The following is a 23,828-nucleotide window of genomic DNA, read 5'->3' as shown; positions in this document are numbered from 1 at the left end:
TCTCTCCCCCCCCCCTTCACCCCCCACCCCTCTCCCAGAGTCCTGGCTTGCATGTGAGTGCTCACTCTTTCTCTTTCTAGAAACAAACAAATGGACACCTGGGTGGCTCAGTTGGTGAAGCATCCAACTTCTGCTCAGGTCATGATCTTGCAGTTCATGAATTCGAGCCCCGCATCAGGCTCTGTGCTGACAGCTCAGAGCCTGGAGCCTGCATTGGATTCCATGTCTCCTTCTCTCTCTGTCCCTCCCCTGCTTGTGCTCTGTCTCTCTCTCTCTCTGAGTCTCTCAAAAATAAACATTAAAAAAATTTTTTTAAACAAACAAATGAACAAAACACCCAGAAATATTCTCAGAGAATTCAGAAGCCTACCCTGAAAGTCAGAAACAGGGTAGAGGAATTGTTCTAGACTAAGAGACTAAAGAAATATGGTGACCAACTGGTTCAAGGGGAAAATATCTATCTAGCTATAGATATAAAAAACCAATATGGCAAAATGCTAATGATTGTTGGTCTGGGCCAAGAACACTGTATTCTTCTTTGAGTCTTTCTGTGCATTTTGAAAGTTTTCAAAAAATATAAATTCAGGGGAAAGTAAGAAATGTCTGCTTGTTGAAATGTCTGTTGCTTGGGTTCTTATTTATTTGCAAACATGTTAAAACAGGAAAGAGAATCTACACGGCCTGAAGGGCAGTAAATAGGTTCAACACTAATACTAAGCCCTAATTTCTTATAAGTCAAGCAGGAAGTAATAGAGGCAGACATGTGGGTTTTAAAATAAGACACTTTTTAATTCTCAATGAAATTCTGGAGAGAAAAACATCATCTGTGAGCACTTAGGAAGGAAAGCAATGATCACTAGGAGACAACATATGTTCATGAAGAATAGGTCATGCATAATACACCTTTCCCAGTGGGGAACATCAAAGATATAACTTAATTACAACAAAGTAGTTGAAAAAGCCCATCAGATTGGGTATGTCATTAAAATGGAGAAATGTTCGTTGGGTTGTTATTTGAGCTTTCCTTTCTATCTATCATTCTTTCATCCCTTCACTCATTCATTATCAATCATGTATCCAGCACTGTGCTAGGCAACCACCCCACTGGAATTAACAAACACATTACTGTCCACGTAGGCTCAAAGGACATTTCTAAAGATGCTTCTAAAGTTGACCTAGGACCAAATGCATCAGGATCACATGTGGTACTTGTTAGAAATGCACATTCCTAGAGCCCCATCACACCCTTACTGAATCAAAATTTCTGGAAATGAGACTTGGGAATCTCCATGTCCAGATAATGTCCCAGATAATTCTTGGTACACTGAAGTTTGAGAACTACACTAAAGCTCTGTACCCTCTGTTTTGAAATCTTACACATATTAATCAGTGAATTAGGTGAACCCCAGTATAAATTTTGCCTATCAAATTTGTGACTCATAGTTGGAGGAAAAGCTGATAAACTGTATTAAAGAATCAAACTGGAAAAAGACCTTGACAAAGGAGAATGATGGAATGAAATTAACAGTATAAAACTTAATAGGGTTAAATGTTAAGTTCTGCCTCTAAGTTCAAAGAATCAACTACTTAAATACAAGGTAGGAAAGCTCTGGACTGACAGCAGTTCACTTGAAAAAGATTTAAAGTTCAATGAGAGTCAAAAATGTGATATTATTTTTTAAAAAACTCATACAAATTTTAGGGTGCATTAATAGAAACTGAAATTAAGGAATAGAGAGGCAAGGTTGCACCCATCATATTTTGCATTGCAGAGCACATCTATTTTAAAATATTTGAATTTTTTAAAAGACACTGTCAGACTAGAAGTGTCCAAGAGAAGGTGACTAGGTAGTAGTCTTAAACCCGCATCCTATGAAGAATTAAGGAACAGAATACATTTCACATAGAAAAGTGAATGTTCACATGTCATGATAGCTGACAATATGAGACTGAGAAACTATTGAGTTGTTGAAGAAGGAATTTATTTTTCTGTGTGGGTCCACAGGACAGACCTGAGAATATAGGGGCAAAATTATAGGAAAGTTATTTTTGGCTTAATCTAAGAATTAGGGGGCTCTAAATATGGTATGGGTTGTTCCCTTTAGAGATGAATTCCAGCAGTTGGTTAAAACAGAGGATTCCAATTAATAAATCAATCAAGGGAGGTCTAGCATGGACCAGTGGTGATGGTGGGCTAGAAAGTAAGGAGTATGTTTAACTCAACCTTCTGTAATCGAAATACAAAAAAAAAAAAATTAAGTGAAAGAAAAATAAAAAAGGACACCTGCCTTACATAGGCAGTCCCTTCAAATATTCCGTTCTTTAAATTTCTATATAAGTTTATCCAGAATTTTGGATGCCATGAAAAGCCTTCAGACCCTTATCTGGTTATATCAGTTGTTCATCCTTCTGAAGTCATCTGTTTCTGACATCTTTTAGAGGGGCTGTTTTGGAAAAGGCAAGAATGCCCATGACATACTTCCACCATCCCACAGAGGAAACCCAACCGTGGTGAATCCTTAAGCTGACAGGATTTCAAAACTTACGCTGTGTTAGTCAACAACAGACAACCTCACCATAAGTGGAAACTGAACTGGAGGGCAAACAACGTGGAGGTTGGCTGGTGCTCTAAGAGGCGGCTTGTCACAAAATCTATGTTAAAATAGAGAGATCATGGTGATTAATTGAAGGGATTATATTGCTTATTTTGGAGAGTTTTATATATAATACACAAACTGGTTGGGCATTTGGAAGATGGAGCAGAGGCAAAAGATATACAGAAAGAAAGATGTAGAGGCTGTGAAAGCCCACTGGATATACCTAAATTATTAGTAGGCAAAAGCCATAGGGAAGCAGAAACCAAAAACTATGGCAAGGAGTGAGGACCGTGGTTGGCGGGTGGGAGTAGGAACCACTGAAGCAGACATACTGGCCCTTGCCAGAGTTCTCCTAAGAGCAGAGGCAGAAACATTGAACTGCTGAAGTGGTGTCCAGATAAATCATTCACCAGAGCCATCTTGGGTGTGTTTAGCTAACTCTGTTCTCAGAACAACATTCCAGTCTCCAACAATGTCTGTTCTGCAGTCCTTACTATTGTCCTTAAGGACTATTGTCCTTATTTCTCTGTAAATCCTATTTAATACCTCTCTGACTTTTCCATTTTACCAAGGAAAAAGAAAAGAAAGTGTGCTATTGGTAGTTTGGGACATGGCCCAAGCAGTTTATCATCAGTTCAACATTTCTTTGCAGTCCCATGGTATTTTTGTCTTCAAAATTTCATGAGAAATTTCCATCCTCCTCCTTAAGAGATCTGCACTAGTTTCTATACCAAAATAATGTTTAGCCTATTGATTTAAATTAACAACTTAGAGATATACCCCTTTTTAATTTTTTCAGTTCCTTCCCGTAACTCCTGGCTGATGACTCATGTAATCTTCTGAGGTATGGCTACCTCAGTTTGAGAAACATGGTCTTGCAATAAACCTACATTAGTTGAGGTTATCTGAGTATTCCCTGAAGATTGTAACTACTGCAGAGGTTGGTCTCAGGGAGATACAAATGTGTGTGTGTGTGTGTGTGTGTGTGTGTGTCCCATTCCAGAACCTCTTCTTATTCACAGAGGCCAGAATGGACAATATTCTAGATGTTTCAAATACGTGTTAATTTTTAATAAACACATGCTATAGAAAAATTGAATTTAATGTTCAAACCCAAATATATTTATTTGTTGATTTTTTTTATCTTTCTGTAGATTGAAAGTAACTATATTTTTGCTTGTTTTTCTTAAGTCAGTGTTGATTGCCCCCACTTTATTGTAGGCCTGAAGAAAGTCCACCTTCTTTCATATAAACCTCACTGAAGAAATAATAGGAAGAAAAAGAAGAAAAGCTGAGAACATGAGCAATACAAACAAAATCAAGGATGAGGATCAGACCTAAAACTTGGTCAAGGTATAGCATTGTAGCTAGCATAATTTTTCCACTACAGTGTATTTAAAAATCAATTATGATAAAAAGTGTTTTTATATGAAGTGTCATTTTTAGTTACTGAATGTTATTATTTATTAAAACTCTATTAAAAACTAGATTTTAAATTAAATATTAGATCTCAATAAACTAAATTTAAATAATTAAACCTATTTTTTAAGTTCATTTATTTATTTATTTATATATTTTTTTTAGTAATCTCTACATCCAATGTGGGGCTCCAACTTATGACCCGGAGATCAAAAGTCATATGCTGCTCTGACTGAGCCAGCTAGGCTCCCCTAAATAATTAAGTCTAATATTAATGGTAAGGGATTACAGGGAGGAGGAAATCCATTGTGAAACCCATATTTTATTTAAAAATTTATACATAAATAATGTGTTGAGAGATTATGATTCTCTAAGTCACCTTTTTGCCCATTGCTAGTGTCTACTTTCTTTAGAAACTGGTTTGTACTTCCCAGGCACTATAAACATCAAGTAAAATTTACTGAGAACCCACTAATAACTGTATACATCAGTTAAAAAGCCCTTACTGGACAGTAACGGGTATCAGACACAGTGAGGGAAGAGCACTAAGATATGGTCCTATCCTTCAGGAGTCCACAGCCAGCAGAGAGGAAGGGACGTATAAACACATAATTGCAGTGGAGCATGACACACGCAAGAGGGGAAATATGTGTAGGGCACCCAGTCAGGAGCCTTCATAGATACAGTGGTTCCAAGCTAGGATTTTGACACAATATCAGGTAGGGCTTTGACAAGTGAATATCCAAAAGAGAGGTTCCAAGCAAAACTACTTAGTTTGTGCAGAGGTGTGATGCAGCATCGGGTATTAGAGGGACATCTATTGCTTCAGTGTGACTGGGAGATGTTAAAGGAAATAAACTACAGCATGAGTGAGAAAAGAAATAGGGTCAAGGCTAGATTTGTCATTTCTTCTCTCTGTATGACCTTAGGCAAATTACCTGACCTCTAAGCTTCAGTTTCCTCATTTATAAAATTTCTTCCTAGAATTACTGTGAAAACCAAACGACATAAATTGAAGATTATACATAAGGACTGGCCCTCCAGTACTCAATGAAGACTAGCTGCTCATGGTGTTTGTGGAGGTTGACACAGTTAAATACAAGAATGGGATGCCAGGCCCAAGACCTCACAGGACCACCTCAAACTCACTGCCATGCCAATATCTATAAACTCAGTGTGTGTGTATGTGTGTGTGTGTACGATGGAAGTGAGGGTAGGAGGGGGGGGGGGGAGGGAGGGAGGGGGAGGGAGAGAGAGAGAGAGAGAGAGGGAGGAAGCTTAATATTGGGAAGCAGGAAACTCATTCCACCTGTGTCTACTACTCTCTGACATCCAGATTATTATCATATTTAAGCCACTTTCCATAATAAAATGAGTATGTTCAACTGTCCCTTTCTTTTCGTCCTAACACCTGGCTTGGACAACCACAGAGCTTAGAAAGATTGCTCACATTTCTCCTCTACCTCCCTCAGAAATCCACTGGAATATTGCAGATGAGTGTACCTGTCCAGCCAATGCCTGCTAGGGTAAAATATAATACACTGTTTTCACACAAAGAGTGTCTATAATTAATGTATGCCACATAATGACTTTGGAGATAAGTACATATCCATGAGACCATCACCACGATGTATGCCACAAACATATCCATTACCTCCAAAAGTTTCCTCCTGCCCTCTTCTTTTTTGGTGATAACAACAGTTAATAGCTACCCTCTTAGCAAATTTTTAAATATACAATATGGTATCATTAACTATAAGCACTTGGCCATACAGTAGATCTCTAGTAGGACTTATTCATATTGCATAGCTGAAACTTTGTGCCCTTTGACTAATACCTTTCTGTTTCAGCCTCCCCTCAGCCCCAGCAACCACCATTCTATTCTCTGCTTTTATGAGTTTGACTATTTTAGATTCCTCATATAAACGGCATCATGGCTGCTGTATCTGGCTTATTTTGCTTAGCATGATGCCCTCCAGGTTCATCCACGTGGTCACAATGGCAGTGTTCCCTTCTTTTTTAGGGCTGAAAAATATTCCACTGTATGTTTATGCCACATTTTTTACAATCTATTCATCCATCAATGGACATCTAGTTTGTATCCATGCCTTGGCTATTGTGAATAATGCTGCATTGAACACGGCAGCAGTGCTGACATCTCTTTGAGTTCCTTATCTTAATTACTTTGAGAATATACCCAGAAGTAGGATTTCTGGGTCATATTCGGGAGTTCTATTTTTAATTTTCTGAGGAAACCCCAAGCTGTTTTCCATAGTGGTTGCACAAATTTACATTCCCACCATCAGCGTACAAGGGTTCCCTTTTCTCTGAAACAAAATGCACTCTTCAAAAAAAAAAATTCTCACAATTAAAGTCCAGTTGGACTCCTCTCTGTTTTTTGATAGGATAGGCAGTTTGAATTCATTTATCTGAAAACCATTCTCTCTTAACCCTGCCCCTAAACTTGCATCGCCTCCTTTGCTCCCTATTCTGGTCAGTGGCATCATTATCTATCCAGAGCTCTTCCCAGGAACTTGCAAGTATTCCTTGATGCCTCTCTCCTTCACTACCCACACTCAATCAATGACTAAGTCCCAGTAGACCTAAGTCCAAAAAGCAAACCTGTCTTCTTCCTTCCACTTCTCCTGTGGCTTCCTCGGTTCAGGTCCTCATTATTTCTGTGTTCAGGCAACATAATTGTAAAGGCCTCCTCACTGGACTCCCTGAATCCAGCAGAGCCTACCCACATGGTGGCAGAGAGATCTAATATTACAACCTCTACTTGAAATCATTTCAAGGTGCTCTTTCATCTACAAAATGAAGTACAAATAGGGTGGACGAGGTCTTGACTGCTCTGACTCTGCCTTCCTATCTAACTTTATCTCCCACCACATAACACTTTGCATTCTGTGCTCTAATCATAACAATTACTGGTTGTTCCCCAGAAAAGCTCTTCCAAGGCTCGATACCTTCACACCTACAAATCCCTTTGTCTAGAACTTTGCTACTTTAAGAGTGGTCCATGGACCAGCAACATCGGCATCACCTGGGAGCTTGATAGAAATGTAGGTTCTCAGGCCTCACCCAGACATACTGAAGCAGAATCCACATTTACCACAATACCCAGGTGATTCTTAAACACATTAAAGTTTTTGAGTACTGCACAGAATGCTCTTTCCACCTACTTTGTTCATCTCACTGGTTCTCAGGCTTAGAGACCCAGTGCCCCCTTTTTATATATTAAAAAAAAAGTAACCTGCCTTTTACTATCTTGAAATAAATGTTGTGATAATGTATCTATGCTCATAATTTAAAAAATTCAATATAATGTTTTCATAATAATGTGAAAAAAGGCAAGTAACATAGAATAAAACATATTTCTATATGTAAATGGTAGGGCACAATTATACTTAAAAACATAACAAAGTAATGAAATATTTGCCTAAAATCACTGGGAATGGATACAAATGAAGACCAATTCAGGTGTATTGCATTGGTGACACAAATACCATGAGCAATGAGACAGTTAGTGATGCGACTTTTCAGGATGGAGAATGACTCTTGGCAAAGTTCCCAAGAGCAAAACACAATCTTCCTTTGACTCACAAGGGAGTCATATATTGCAAAATTCAGTTTTTAATAAAACTGTGCAAGTCATACTTTGTGTCTATACATGACAGGAATCAGGTTTTTGTCTCAGATAATTATAACCAGATTTTCACCTATGTGAATGTCTGGTGGGACATTCAAATGTCTGTTGGATGCAGGGCGATGCTGTCTTATACAGGACTAACCCACGCATTGCAGGGCATCTAGCATCTTTGGCCTCCATCCACTAAATGTTAGAACTGTCCTCTCAGCAGTGCCACCACCAGTAATGCCCCCTGAGATTTCCAAAGTTCCTGAGGGGACAACACCTCTCCTGCTGAGAACTGTTGGTCTGCCAAAACCACTTTAAGACTTCCTTCAAATCTCTGTTTACCCAGTTTCTCTCTCCATCACTGGTGTTACTCTGGCTCTATGCTTCAGTGGTGCTCTTAGCTCCCCCAAACATGGTTCTGGTTCAGCCCTTTGAAGTACAGGACTTTTATACCCTCTAGGGAATCACACAATCTTGTGTGATCTTAAATCACACAATCTTTTGTTGAGTAAATGCTTAACAAAAGTTGTTGAATAAATGACTTAAAAAACAAACTAAAAGGAATGCCTGGATGAGTCTGTTGGTTAAGTGTCTGCCTCTTGATTTCAGCTCAGGTCATGATCTCACAGTTCATGGGTTTCAGCCCTGCATCAGGCTCTGCACTGACAGCACAGAGCCTGCTTGGGACTCTCCCTCTCTCTCCCTCTCTCTCTGCCCCTCCCTCACTCATGCACACCTTTCCCCTCTCTCTTACAGAATATATAAACAAACATTTAAAAAACAAAAACAAAAACAAAATAAAAGAACTTTGAGAGCATGTAAATTAGAGACATTTTCATCCATAACAACTGAATGTTTTCTAATATACCTATTTTATCCTGAAGATAGTATGATAAAAATGAACATTTGGTAATTTTTCTTTTTTTTTCTTTATAACTGCAAGTATTTTGGTAATCTTTATTCTTTTTTTAATTTTTAAAATTTTTTTTACAGAGAGAGTATGAGCAAGAGAGAGGAACAGAGGGAGAAAGAAAGAGAATCTCAAGAAGGCTCCATGCTGAGCATAGAGCCCAACGCAGGGCTCGATTCCAGGACCCTGGGATCATGACCCTGGCTGAAATCAAGGGTCGACGCCTAACTGACTGAGCCACCACAGCACCCCTCTGTAGCCTTTATTCTTTTGTTTGATGTATTCAGTACCAACTGTGTGTCAGGCACTGAGCTGCACATTCCTTTGAGGAATCTATGATGCATCATGAGAAAGAGCCAAGTACACAACTTGGTATATTTAAATGTGAAGTTATTTTAGCCTCCTGTGGCACCAATCACCAGGAGTGATTAATTCTGACCAGGTGACTTGAGATCCACATCTTCTATAAATAATAGTGCAAAAGTTCACATTTTGGTGCTCTCATATAAAGGCTATATGAAAAAATATGTGATTCATTCACTGATGACACTTAAAATCTCAAAAAAAAAAAAAACAAACCCAAAAATCAAAAACTGAAGAGAGGCATTTTCTCAAGGTTCATTGTTATGGGTATACTGATATGCCCTCTGTGGGGTGACTTGGGGCCCTTCTACAGACCTGATATTCACCATTAAAATCAGCCTTTCCAAATGGGATGGCTTCATCACAGTATTCTTCTCCAAAAGGTGATTTGGAATATTATTTTTTCTTCACTAATATGCTGAATTTGGTACTTATGCCCTCAGGAAATTTACCACTAAAAAATATACTCCTCTAGTTCAAATAGTTAATAGCACAGGTCTTGAATACATTTGTATATTTAAGGGCTAGTTGTGGGGATGGTGGTAAAAAATTAAAACTAAAATACTTTTGACAGCTCTAATAGTTAAGAATTACAACATATATATCTGCCTGGTTCTTCTCTGTCCCAGAATATCCCACAGCTCCTGGCATGTCTGAGGCATATAACAAATATCTGTCAGATGAATGCATTAATCCATGCATACATAAATGAATGGTCTATATTTCCACTTATTCTGGGCTTCAGAATTTTTTTTTTTTTATTAAGCTTTAGGAAAGTAAAAAATGTTAAGGAAAGCAACTGCGAAGGGTTTTCCTTCCTATCCCAGAGAGAATGCAGTCTTTGGAGGCACCGAAGCTTCTTGGTCAGGCAATGCTGTAACCTCTATCGAACCTAGCACAAAGGTGGCCTTTCTTTGTTTTCCTCCTTCTCTTCACTGGTTTCATGAGCTGGTGCCAGCCGAGTCTAGATGGCATGCGCTTTACACTTGAATGAAACACTCCCTGCCCTCGGTTCTGGGAGCTCCACTCTGCTGCCTCCATCTGCTGCTTCTGATAAATGCTCATATTCTAAATATATTACTATCAGCTCACTCCCAAAGTGGTTTGCCGGCTCTCCATGCAGCAAACAACCCCACTGGCACAGAGCCACTTCTTGGGTAGAAAGAATTTGGGCAGACAGAAGACATACCTCCCAGTGAGGAGAGATGAGAGAGAAGAGGGAGGAAATGGCCTGGAGAAGCTAATGACAAAGACCTTGGCTATGTCCTGTGGGTCTCCAGGGGCCACCAAATCAGCTTACACTGCCAGGGGTACCTAATGCAGGGGTGAGTGGGTCTGAAGTGTAGGCATTCTGAGAGAGCAGCAGAGGTTAAGTTAAAGATGACGCTTTGCTTTTTCTCTGAAAATGAGTTGAATATTCTTAGCCTGGTCGGCTGACAACCCTCCATTATGAATAACCTCCAGGAAACTAAGATTCACAGGAATTTGCCTCCAGCCCTTTAAAGCCTCCTCGGGCACATACACGATTTGAGCTGCTCTTCCAACTCCCCCTGCTAGTTTCAGCTGCCAGTTGCCTCCCTTTCGATGTTTCTTCCTCCCAGCAACTGATCTCTAGCCAGCATAATCACCAATTGCATTTGGGAAAGATGGAGTAATGCAGCGTGGAAGGTCTCCCTGAAGAATGCGTTCACAGCAGAAGCCACTAGGGTAGATGTTTATTCTCTCACAGTTGTGGAATCACAGAATATTGGAGCTAGAAGGAGAGTTAAGAAACATCTAGTCCAATTCCTTTATCCTAAAGGCATCTTCAGTTATCATGTTCTAACAGACTCCCGATACCCCTCCCCCACTTCCCCAACAAACCTCCCCTTCTCAGTTTGCCCATTTTGGTAGTGGCAACTTCATTTCTCTAGTTGCACAGGCTGAAAACCCTGGAGTTATCTGGCCACAACCAACATCTATCTGGTCCCATGGCAAATCCCGAGGGTTCTACCTTCAAAACATAGCTACTATCTAACCCCTCCTGGCCACCTCCTTTGCTACAATTCTGGTCTGAGCCACCTTAATCTCCCCAGTGGATTACTGCAATAGCCCAAGGACCAGCTTGTGACAAATCTGGTCTGCCATCTGCTTTTGTAAATAAAGTTTTATAGAGACACAGCCATATTCATTGGTTTACCTGGTGCTCCAACAGCAGTATCAACGAGTTGCAACAGAGATCTTGTGGCCTGCTAATTTACTATCTCTGGCCAACCCCTGAAATAACCCACTAAATGGAAAGTTGGAGAGTATCACTGCCCTGTTCAAAATCCTGTCACTCAGAGTACAAGTCCTATTAAGCCCTGAGTAAACTGCCCCTGCCATGATCTTCTGACCTTATCCCCTACTATTCTCCCCTGTGCTTACTGTCACCTGACCACACTGTCTGTTTCCCTGCCCCTAGGCCTGTCTTTCTCCCTCTGCTCTTCCTCAAATAAGCCAGGTGGGCTCCAAATGCAGGACCTTGCATATATTGTCTCCTCTGCCAGAAATGATCTCCATGTTGACATCTGCCTGACTTGCTCACTCTTTACTCACTTTTTCTTCAAATGTTACCTTCTAGTGAGCCTTCCCTGACCACCTTATTTAAAATGGCATTTCCTGGGGTGCCTGGGTGGCTTGGTCGGTTAAGCGTCCGACTTCGGCTCAGGTCATGATCTCACGGTCTGTGGGTTCGAGCCCCGCGTCGGGCTCTGTGCTGACAGCTCAGAGCCTGGAGCCTGTTTCAGATTCTGTGTCTCCCTCTCTCTGTGACCCTCCCCCATTCATGCTCTGTCTCTGTCTCAAAAATAAATAAACATTAAAAAAATAAAATAAAATGGCATTTCCTCCCCATCCCTTCTCATTGCTTTACTTTTCTCCACAGCTGCTACCACCATTTAGTGTACCACACTTCCCTTTATTTCCTATGTTGTCTCTCCCCACCCTCCCACTAAAACACAAGCTCTGTGAGGGCAGTGTTTTATCTGGTTTGTTTTCCTGATGTACCCACAGTGCCCAGGCATGTACTAGCTGTTCAATAGCTCTTTTTGAATAAATACATACATACATACTTAGAAGTGTCTCAGCAGGGTATCTGTAAACATTCCTGCTTAGGAGAAAGAATCACCAGGAGCTCTAGGCAGAAATGACCTCTGTACTTGGGGAGGCACTTTATTTCCCACTTTCCTACTTTCTCTTTTCCATCCATCTTATTTCTCACCATGTAACTAGCATACTTCTATTCCTTAAGTCTATGGCTATAGTTTCTGTAGCATTTCAGATCTCAGTCTTTTCTGTTCTGCCTATCATCATTAAAACATATCTCTCTGGCTTCTATTACCAAAAGACTCTGGCCTGTTCTCGTCTAAGCTTATAAACTCATTAAAGCCCAAATATTAATGAATAATAATGTCTCTACCTCCTAGAAAATAATTTGCATTTAAACAACTTTCAGTGCCTCAATCCAAAGCGACCAGTGATGTGGGAATTCCCAGCAGGCAAAAGGCCTGGGCCAGCTAGGGTAGTCATGGAAAGGTCCCTCCAGCAAAATCAAATCACAGCCCATCGGCAGCTGTCCACTTTGCCTCTATAAGATGAATCCAGCCATGTATATCCCCATCAGACTATGTGTGCACCCAGATACACAGGGTGTCAATTAGAGGCACTGAGAACATCTTAACTTGCATGGAAATGAGACTGTCACTTGTGATATATGTGCACACTTACATATATTACTATCGATTTCTTCCCTTAGTGCTTTGATAGCTTTTCATCTAACTTGTGGTCCCACTGGCACAAAGCCACTGCTTGGGGAGGAAAAGGAAGCTGGGTAGGCATAGTATTCAGCCCCCAAAGAGGTGAGACAGGGAAAGCGGATGACTATTGGAGCACAAATTACAAGCATGTTCCATTGGTCTTCTGGGGCCATACTTACAATGCTTCAAAACACAGTGAGGGTTCTGAGAGTAGAAAGGAGGAAAAGATTGAGAAGTGCAACCTTTACACCAAAAAATAATACCAGCAACAACAACAAATTTCTGTTTCATAAGAATTTGTAGTATGCAAGGAAAGCAGATTTTCTTAGGCAATCCAGTACTGCCAGACAAAATTAAGAGAATCATCTATACAACTGAAGAGGAGGAATATATCCATTACCAAATCTGACTGATCTGTCCATCAGAAACCCTTCTAACATCTCCAGAGGAAGGAGCATTCATGCACACCTATGGGCAAGAATGCTGCTTACCTTTTTAGGACAGAGCAGATTTAGATGACCCTTTTATCTTAGTTTATCAGAACCAGCTGCAGGTGATCTAGCCCATGTGGTTTTTGAAAACGAACAAATAATTTTCTTTTGAATTATGATAGAGCATGACTCATTTCTTCCCTATTCCACATACCACCACATAGGTGCCTCTGAATCTGTCATCTGGTGAAATGGGTATTGATTTGCCATTCCTCCAGGGAATCCTTGGTTTCATTTACTTCCTTCTCTAGACAAAGAGACACATTTACGTGACTATATGAAAATTTCTACATTTTTATCAAAATGGCATCTTGTATGGCTAAAATTAACAACTCAGGAAACAACAGATGTTGGTGAAGATGCGGAGAAAGGGGAACCCTTTTGCACTGTTGGGAAGAATGCAAACTGGTGCAGCCACTCTGGAAAACAGTATGGAGCTCCCTCGAAAAATTAAAAATAGAACTACCCTACAACCCAGCAATTGCACTACTAGGTATTTATCCAAAATCACAAAAATGCTGATTCAAAGTGGCGTATGCACCCCAATGTTTATAGTAGCACTATCAACAATAGCCAAATTATGGAAACAGCCCAAATGCCCACTGATTGATGAACGGATAAAGGTGTGGTATACACACACACACACACACACACACACACACACACACACACACACGGGAATACTACTCAGTGATTGAAGGAATGAAATCTTGCCATTTGCAACTACTGGATGGAACTAGAGGGTACTATGCTGAGTAAAATAAGTCAGTCAAAGATAAATATCATCTGATTTCACTCAATCATGGAATTTAAGAAACACAAAAGATGAACATAGGGGAAAGGAAGGAAAAATAAGATAAAAATGGAAAGGGAAGCAAACCATAATAGACTCTTAAATACAGAGAACAAATTAAGGATTTCTGGAGGGGTATTAGGTTGGGGAATGGGTTAAATGGGTGATGGGCATTAAGGAGGGCACTTATTGGGACTTGTTGGGATGAGTACTGGATATTATACGTAAGTAATGAACCACTGGGTTCTACTCCTGAAACCAATACTACACTGTATGTTAGCTAACTTGAATTTAAATAAATGAATTTATTAAAAAATGGCATCTTGTAAGTGGAAACTCACAAGACATTAGCTCAGATTTCACATACTAAATATCTGGATGAACACACAAAAAAGGCAGTTTGTAAACTACCATGAAACCAATTTCTTCAACTACTTGTAAACCCACTAACTATAGAACTAAAGTGATCCTCAAGTCACTCTGAAGACACTTTGGTTTCTATGGGTACAGACGTAGTGCATGTGCTCTTTCACCATAAGATGTTAGAGAAACCTGCAGCTAATACAAAACACCCAGTGGGCCAAGAGACGACTGGAGTTGCCAGGGATTCTACACTGTACCCACCAAATCCAAGGAGACAGAGGCACCGATGACATTTTTACCAAGATGGATTAACTCCTAGGAGGAGCACCTGACTTCCAAGGTCAGGCCTGAAGCCAGTGGTTCTCATACTTTAGTATAAACCAGAATGGCCCAGAAGACTCCCTGAAACAGTGATTTGCTAGGTCTCACTCCAGAGTTTCTGGTTTGGTAGGTTTCAGGATAGAGCTCAAGGAATTGCATTTCTAACAAGCTCTCAGTGGCTACAACTGTTGCTGATGCAGGTACCACACTTGGAGAACTACTCCTATAAGCATAGTGTTTCTATAACATTTTCCTTTCCTCCTACTGTTGTTGTTCATGGGGCCTGTGGTTGGGGAAGAGAAGGTAGAAGTTGCAGCTGCAACAATAGCACTTGGCACATGGGAGCCTTCAAGTCCAGGCTGCCATTCAAGACAGACAAGTAAGTGAGGTTACAGGCACATGGAATCAGGCAACCTTTCTCATGATTCCAAATATGTACATCTGTCTTGTCTGGCAGTTTGATCCTAGTTTATCCACTTCACTTTTAAAGCCCATCTGATGATAGTTTGAGTCCACTGGCCCACACCCATCACAATTAGACCAGTATTAGGGAAGAGCAGATTGGCAGATGCACGCAGAGAACTCATGTAGCATCAGTAAGCAAACTCGACGAGGCACAGTGTCTTGAGTAATTTTGCACAAGTGGCCATGGATGGGCAAGGGAGAGCACACCTAGAGAGCCCTGTTTAGGCAGAGAACAAAGCTTTCTCAACAGACATTCCTGGCTGCTGCAGGTGGGGAACTCTTCTGAAACTGGAGAGGAGACTATCAGCCTGACATGCAGACAGCTACTCTGCAGCTAATTTCAAAGGACATTCATATGCTCTAGCCTTTACTCTTTCTTTTCCTAGAAAACTTGCCCCTCTAAGGATACAAAAGGCAGTCTTTGAAATCTATTTCTTTCTACACCTTGCTCCATAGAGGAACAATAGTGCAGTAAAACGTTGCCAGTGGAGCTGGGACTAAGAGGTACAGTGAGGCCTCAGAGTGGTTTTGGCTAATGCCAGTATTCAAGGGTATTTTTGTATACAAACAAGGAAGTGGGGAGCTGCCTTAGCTGCTGGGAATATTTCTGAAGGGCTGGACTATGTCATTAAATGCTGTAGATGGTATCTGTCAGGAGAGATGACACATTTATTTCTATTCTCGTTGTACATTCTTTGTAGGTCAGCCAGGGCTCTGCTTTGCCTCATCCTTACTCTAGGGCCCAGGCCGACAGAGCAGACACTGTCTGGAGCATTGCTGATTGCCATGATGTAGGGAAAGAAAGAGTGGCAAATTACAAGCTAGGTTTTATGCTTTTGTCCAGAAGTAATACACTTCACTGGCTACAGTGGGTTGAACAGTATCCCCTCAAAATTCATGTCCATTCCTGGATCTTCAGACTGTGACCTTATTTTGAAACAGGAACCTTTGCAGGTGTATTTAGTTAAGTATTTGGAAATAACACTGTAATTAGGATGGACCCTAAATCAAATGACTGGTCTCCTTACAAGAAGAGGGACGGGGCACCTGGGTGGCTCAGTTGGTTGAGTGTCTGACTTCAGCTCAGGTCACGATCTCGCAGTTCGTGTGTTCGAGCCCCGTGTTGGGCTCTGTGCTGACAGCTCAGAGCCTGGAGCCTGCTTCAGATTCTGTGTCTCCCTCTCTCTCTCTCTGCCCCTCCTTGGACTCTGCTTGGACTGCTTGCAGTCTTGGACTCTGTTTCTGTCTCTCAAAAATGAATAAATGTTAAAAAAAAAATTTAGAAAGAAGAGGGACATAGAGATGTTAAAGGCCATGTGAAGACGGAGTCAGAGATTAGAGTGTTGCAGCTCAAGCCAAGGAACTCCAAGGACTGTCAGGATCCACCAAGAGCTAGGAAGAGGCAAGGAAGGATTCTTATCGAGGACTTCAGACAGAGCATGGATCTGTTGACACCTTATTTTCAGACTTTGAGCCTCCAGAACTAGGAGAGAATAAATTTTTCTTAAGTCTCCTCGTTTTTTGGTTTTAGGGTAGACCTAAGAAAACTAATCCACTGGGCAAAGTAAGTCACCTGTGATACAAACCTCTCTGGAGCTCAGTTTCTTCACATACACAATGGATATGAACAACGCTTCCCTTACTGAGCTGTTACAAAGATAAAGGGAATAAATATGAAAAGAACCTAACTGTGGTACACACAATAATGCCTCCCAAAGATTGCCAAACTCTAATTCCTGGGAATTTGTGAATATGTTGCCTTACATAGCAAAAGAGAGTTTGTGGATGTGATTAAGGTTACAGACCTTAAAATAGGGAGATTATCCTGGATTACCGAGGGGTCCAATCTAATCACTTGAGCACTTATAAAAGTAGAAGAGGAAGGCAGAAAAGTCAGTCATAGAAATGTGGCAGAGGAAGGGGAGACAGAAGAAACGTGATAACATAAGAAGGATTTAATGTACCACTGCTAGCTCTGAGATGTTCAGAGACCACATGCAACTACACACAATGACCCAAAAGAGGCCTCTAGATGGTAAGCAGCCCCCCTAACCCCAGATGGCAGCCGGCAAGAAAATGGGGACCTCAGACACTGAACTCTGCCAACCACCCAAATAAACCTGGAAATGGATTCTCCCCTAGAGCCTCCAGAAGGGAAAGCAGCCCAGGCAACGCCTTGATTTTAGCCCTGTGAGACCGGAAGCCAAGAAACCAGCGGAGTCCAGTGGACTTCTGACCTACAGAACTGTAAGATAATAAATGAGTGTCGTTTTAAGCCCCTAAATTTGTGGTAGTTTGTTCTGCCAGCAATAGAAAATAAATGCATTAGCACAGTGAGGTCTTGGTGCATAGTATGTACCCACTACATGTATGTTATCTGCCATCAAAGGGATGAGTTAGGCAAGATACAGAGGGGCCTTCCCGGGACCCCAAACATTACATGCTCTCAAAGAAATAAGCCTGCTGTGATTTTACAACCTAACCTAGAAGCTGGCTTTCTCTCGTGCTTTCCAGCTGTCATGTGTGGGCCCCCTACATGGGTAGCCTCCAGCAGCAGCAGCAGCAGCAGCAGCAGCAGCAGCAGCAGCAAGAACAGGAGGAGGAGGAGGGGGAGGGGGAGGGGGAGGGGGAGGAAGAGGAGGAGGAAATGCTGTTTCCCCTGACTTAGGTAAAACACGCCTGTGCACATCTGACATCCTGAAGGAAAGTTACACCAGAGCCAACTGTCAGCACTCTGGTAGCATACTTCTCACCTGGAACCATTAAGTCCTGCCATCCTCGTATATGGAGGCAGTTTCTGTTCCTAATATTTGCTCCTAATTGAAGCACAAGCAAGGATGAAGAACATTTCCTGCTGCTAAAGCCTTCCTTCTGTCCCCCTAAGCCAAATCCATCTCTCCAACCACATGTCAATATCTCCCAGCTGCCTAACCATCCAAACCTAGTCCTTAACCAGAGAGCACAGACTCTCCTTGCTACATCGCTTTATTTGATGACTGGAGCTCCTATGCTTTAATAACTAGGTCAAGTTGAAATAACATCCTAGGACACTGGGCCCTGAGCCAGGTGTCAGAGATGTGGGCCACTCAGCATTCAATCACTAACAAAGTGTTCAGAAAAGCAAGAGGATTAAGGGCTACCCACTGGGCACAGACATGTGCCTCTAGCTTGAATCAAATGTAGACATTTTGCCAAGTCCCAGTACTTCTTCAAGGCTCCAGACCAGCAACTGGTGATCCTTTTGATAATAATTTTCATTTCTATTCTAGGAGAACCATCTCACTATAAGGAGACTATAATATTAAGAGCTAATATTGTGTGCTTACTGTATACCAGGCACTGTTTCATATAAGTGTAAAGTGTTCACTTATTATACTGTTAAGGCAATTTGAAGATTTAATTTCTATTATCTTTATCATCTAGCTTTACAAATGAAGAAACTAGGGCTCAGAAAGTTTAAGTAAACTTGTCTAAGGTTACCTGGTAGTACATGGCTGGAGCTGTAACTCAAAGCTAGACTAAAGTTTTCTATATACTACATACCACACTGATTTCTTTAGGTCTCAACCAGGCACTGTGCCAGGCCCTGGAGATGCAAATATACCCAGGAAAAAATTCATTTTCTCCTAGCTGACATGATAGAAGAGGAGACAGATATGTAGAAAGAAGTATGTATTGATATATTTTATTAGCAGCATGAACAAAGTATGATGGAAGAGGTAATTAAATCCTTTAAGTGGTGGAGAATTATAGGAAAGAGGGAAAGTAGCATTTGGGAAAGGCTTCTTGGAAGAGATAGAAAAAGGACAAGGGAGATAGACATAAATGAGAGACAGAGAGGAATTATCACATATAAGTGTGGACAAAATGCTCGTTATCTCTCTCTACCCTTGTTTCTTCATTGCTAAAATGGAGATCATAATATCTGTTTCAAGGCTGTTATGAAGACTAATTTAGGTGATAAATCTAATGTGTATTACCTCTGTTTAAAACACTCTAATATGTATTACTCCCTTGCCTTCCACCCTCCCCTCCACGACCCCCCCCCCCAAAAAAAAATCCCTTATGTAAAGATAAGATGAGATCAAAATCCAAATAAAAAGGTTTGGGAGCACTAAAAGGGAAACATAAATGTAAAGCGGTTAGATACTGGAGAGAAGAGCCCAAGGTTATCTAAGAGAGATTTGGATTCTATCTGTGGAAAAGGCCTCCTCTTGCTTCACCATCAAAACACATTCCCAAGAGTAGAAATAGTCACCCAGGTGGCCTCTCATTCACCTGACATGAGCCTACTGCATTTTCTGCACACAGCTACACTAAGCTCATAGCCTCGGCAGCTCCTAGTATGAAATAGAGCATCCCTCAATCTCTACCTCTGAAGATTGGGGACAGTCCTTCCCAGTCACTCTTCAGCTTTGGGGGGGTCGGTTGGTCTCAGGGACAGCTGACAGCCTTATTTAGCCAACCAGCTGCTCTGTGATACACAATGTCCCGAATGCTCAAAGTCTGGTGGATGATTCTTTTGTATCCATATAAGCAGCAGTTGGAGGAGAATCCATCAGTCCCTTTGGTAGCCTCAGGGTGTCAAGGCTGCCATTCAAATCATTACCACCATAATTATTAACCATTATTTTAGTGAGATATCTGCTAGGCAACTGTTTTTCTTTTTTTATAATCATTAAAAAACAAATTTCACTGGAACAATGCTTGCCTCAAGTCACATCAACACATTTATTAAACCCCTTCTGTTTTCACAGTTCGATAGGAAGTCTTGGAGGAAATACTTAAAATATTCTCTGAAAGAATCGATAATGCTGTGCACAAGAGGTCCAGACCAAAAAAAAATAATAATAATTATAGAAAAAGTTACACACGTATACAATATACTGCTACAGTGTCGCGGGGGGGGGGGTGGCAATTGTTATTTCCTGGATTTTATTACGACAGGGATGGGGTGCAATGGAAGAGACATCACGGGTAGAGGATTTGGAGAAGCAGGATCCTGTGGTGAGAAACTGCTTTCTTTTCCAGCGGATAAGAGAAAAACAACCAAGGGGAGCAGACCTATATGCACCCCATTAAGGTAGCCACCGGAGACGGACTCTTTAAGGAGTTAACCATTTAGGGTTAAGTGTTACCGGTAGTTGTAAAAGGGCTTTCGCTTCAGGAAGAAGGATGATTGATTCAGTGAGACAGTCAAAGGCCTTGTCCACATTTTGAACCCATTTTTCAAGCACGCTAACCCCGAACGGTGTAGCGGGCTGCAGGAGTTGGGGTCACTCACCAGGCTCAATTGAGGATCCTGGGAAGGGACGTCTTGAGTGTGTCAGCCAACGTTTACAACCGTGCCTGACTGAACCTGGGGGCTTGGCGTCAACCACACCTAAAGATGTTTACCACCACGACGGAAGGTGCTGGAGGAACCCTGTTCAGAGGAGAAACACACTAAAGAACAAGGCGAGAAAGCGCGAGGGGAGCCCACAACCGCACCGGAAACAAAAGCTTGTGGGGCAGGTGGACCGAAGCGGCGCCCAAGAGGGCGAGCGGGACCTCGCCGCAGACAGGCCCGCCCCCTCGCCCAACACTCAGAGAGGCGCCCCGGGCTCCCAGACTGTCGGGAAGCGTAGCGACGCCCCTACGCGAGTGCGCTCGCGTTGAGGGGTGGGGGGGCCGAGGCGGCAATTAGGGGGCGCAGGCACAGGTTCGGACGAGGACGCGGCAGGAGGGGGGCTCGTGTGGGCGGAGACGCCCAGGTCGGGGAAGAGCAGCGCCAGGCGGCGCTCCTGAAGCGTGACGGTGGGAGTGAGAGCGGAAGAGGACCGTTGCAGGGAGGGCACGGGGCCCTGGGTGGTGTGAGAGGCACGAGAGAACCGCGGAGAGGGCGGGGACAAGGAGGTCCCGGGTAAACGTAGGAACACACGCTCAGCCTCCTGTGGCGGCTGGCGAATACACCATGGGGGTGGGGACTGGAGGGTGGCGGGACGTGACCCGCAAGTCCGGCGCGTGCCATTGCGGGGGAGCGGGATCCAGACCTCGTCGGAGCAGACCGGAGCGCGGACTCGAGCCCGCAAAGCCGAAGGGCTTCGCGTCAACAGCCCCGGCGGCGGGGCGGGGGCGAGTGCGCGTGCGCGTATCGCGCGGCGGGAGAGCGGGAGGGTGGGAGGGGAGCGGGGGGGGGGGGTGGCAGGAGCGCGCGTGCGCACGGCCAGGCAGCCTGGGCGGCGGGTCCTGCCAGTGACGGACGGCGGCGGCCGGTCCTGCTTGTGACGGCGGTGGCGGCAGATCCTGCCTGTGACTGCTTCGGTGGCTGCTCCAGACACCTGCGGCGGCGCCGGCGGCGACCCCACGGCGGCCGCGATGTGGCCCCTGGTGGTGCTGCTGCTGCTGGGCTCGGCTTGCTGCGGTGAGTGGCCCCTTTTTCCTGGGTCGGCGACTCGTGTCTCGGCGCCCCCGCGGCGCCCCCGCGGGTGTGTGGGCTGCTCCCCGGCTGGCTCGGCGTCGCCCTGGAAAGGGTGGTCCGAGCGCGGGACGCTCGGGCCCTGCACGCTCCGGGTGCGAGCGTAGGAGGGCCCTCGGGTAATCCTGCGCCCCCTTCCTTCCTTTCCCTCCTCTTCCTTTTCCCCCCTCGGTGGGAGAAGAGTTCCTCTCCTTCCCCCCCCCCCCCCCCCCGTACTCCACCTCCAGATGCACACCGAAGACACCGAAGAAGGTTCTGAGCCGTGCACCTCGCGCAGAAATTAACTGTGGAGAGAAAGGGCGCGATCGGAGGCGAGGGGTGGCAACTGTTGGGGGCCCCCCTCTTTTGCACCCCGCTTCCTCCTCTGTGTTTAAACGCATTTGGGGATGAAGGAGGGAGAGTGGGAGGGCCCGGGCCTCTTGCGATAGAAGTGCGCATTTTGGCGAAGTCTGCAAGATGGGATTTCTCCTGTTTGCCCTCCCACTTGAACATAGGAGTTAAGGAAACATAAAGGACACAATTAAGTTGCATTTCCAACCCAGCATTTAATAGGAAGAATATTTTGAGTGCTTTTTTTTTTTTTTAACTCTAGAAATAAGCTACCTGGAAACTCTCGCTACCCACCCCCACGCCCTATTGCCCGTTCCAAGTTTTTCTACTTTATTTGGGCGAACCGTCTTAATAGTAATACAGATTTCGCTTGAAATAAGAAGACTGTAACCTCTATAGAGTCCAAACATATTTGCAGCAGAGTGGGATTTGGTGTCTTTCAACGCCAAAGGCGTTTGGTCCCCCCAGGCTTTTGGAATCCATTATGCTTTTTTTTTTTTTTTTTTTTTTTAAACGTGTGCTTCCTCTGTAAAAAGTGAGGGATAGGAATTTTTGTGGTTCTCTGGTGCCTGTCATACTTCACATCTGTACAGTCTTCTGTGAACTTTTTGTAAGATTCAGAACTGAATTTGAGTAAAAGTAGGAAACAATTGTTAAATTGAATTCTAGAATGCTAAATTAATTAGATTTTAAACCGATTATTAGCCTCCTTGTGTCATTTATAAAGGTTTGTGACTTCAAGCCACTTCCATTATGCCTTTATCCTTGGTTACCACTTTCCTCAATCTCTGAAACATCCTGGGTTGTTGGAGCTGTTAATGATATCTTTATTATCTAAAGAGTTGTTATTAGATAAGGTAGTATTTTCTTGTTATCATTAGTGGCTTATTGCCATTACTATTACTATACCTAAAATAATACTGCTTTCAGAAACCTGTTGTAGGATCAGAAAGCCTTCATGTTGAACCAAATTACAAATTTGTAATAAAATATCAATAACTCAGACCATTGGCATCAAAGCTAGTCTGAAGAATAAGAAGTGTAAGTCATATAGTATTTTATAAACAGAGGTCCTGTTTTCAAGCAGATCGGAAAGAACTGTTATAATGGTACTTTTGGAGATAGGATTTTTGTTAGGCCATATTTAATAATGGTTAAGATCACATGTAATTGGTACTCATTTACATACAATATAAGTATGCTCAAGTCCCCACAGTCACAGAATTCACAATTTATAGTATTTTATTGTAGTTAGTTAATAACCCGGAAAAAAAAAATAGAGGCATTATACTTTTGAGTTTTGTTGACTATAAAACAAGAAGTGATCGTGTTTGTCATAAGATATAATAGATTTTGTGTGTGTTTAATATGTGGTTTTAAAAAGGACATGTATGAAGATATGTTAACAGTCTCAGAACACGAGTAATTACCAACCAGGGTATTTAAGAGACTGAGTTTAGAATCCAAAATGAGTAAGAAAGTCACATATTTATAGGTTTATTTGTACTGAAGTTTGATTTTGCTTTCAGTTTCATTTATAGATGACTGTTAATCGAAGGCATTTTTTTGAAGACACTACAGTTTCAGTTGACCTTTGTGGTAAAAGAAGTTATCTAAAATGCTCCTTTCATCTACTTTCAGGCAAACTGCCACCCCCCTGTTGGTTTACAAGATGCAGAATGAATTACTAGGCTCCTTTCCTCCCCCCTCCCCTATAAGCCCAATTATACTTTTTTTTTTTTTCTAAAGCACATCAGCAGTTTCAGTAGTTTTCAGCAACTGGCAAATAAAACTTTACTCAAATAATGGCAGGGACATTGACTGTCTTTTCAGTGGTTGAATGATTTTTCTTTGTTCAAAGTGAGTTTTTAAAATCAAGGGTACACTGATTAAAAAACATTTT

General features: G+C 42.5%; 1 protein-coding gene and 1 long non-coding RNA gene across 9 annotated transcripts in view; one reads left to right on the top strand and one right to left on the bottom strand.

Annotated features, from left to right (window-relative positions):
* LOC122229540 overlaps positions 1 to 21,285 on the bottom strand; it is a 63,516-nt gene extending 42,231 nt beyond the window's left edge. Inside the window, exons 1-2 of the long non-coding RNA XR_006207035.1 lie at positions 21,171 to 21,285; positions 20,423 to 20,563 (exon numbers count right to left, since the gene is read on the bottom strand). This is a non-coding gene — a long non-coding RNA (uncharacterized LOC122229540). The remainder of the gene's footprint in view (positions 1 to 20,422; positions 20,564 to 21,170) is intronic.
* A 45-nt stretch (positions 21,286 to 21,330) lies between these two features.
* Positions 21,331 to 23,828, top strand: part of CD47 (CD47 molecule) — a 47,183-nt gene continuing 44,685 nt past the window's right edge. For 6 of the 8 annotated variants that reach the window (XR_006207031.1, XR_006207033.1, XR_006207032.1 and 3 more), the window contains exon 1: positions 21,331 to 21,541. Coding sequence is in view for 4 of the 8 variants with exons in the window: in XM_042954757.1 (XP_042810691.1) it covers positions 21,496 to 21,541 (46 nt within the window). In the remaining 4 variants the exon portion in view is untranslated. The remainder of the gene's footprint in view (positions 21,542 to 23,828) is intronic. The other 2 variants (XM_042954759.1, XM_042954758.1) reach the window with 2 other exon arrangements.

The sequence above is a fragment of the Panthera leo genome, chromosome C2 (genome assembly GCF_018350215.1).
Source record: "Panthera leo isolate Ple1 chromosome C2, P.leo_Ple1_pat1.1, whole genome shotgun sequence".
Taxonomy (NCBI): domain Eukaryota; kingdom Metazoa; phylum Chordata; class Mammalia; order Carnivora; family Felidae; genus Panthera; species Panthera leo.
Note: the sequence above shows the minus strand (reverse complement) of the source record. Positions and strands in the feature narration are given on the sequence as shown.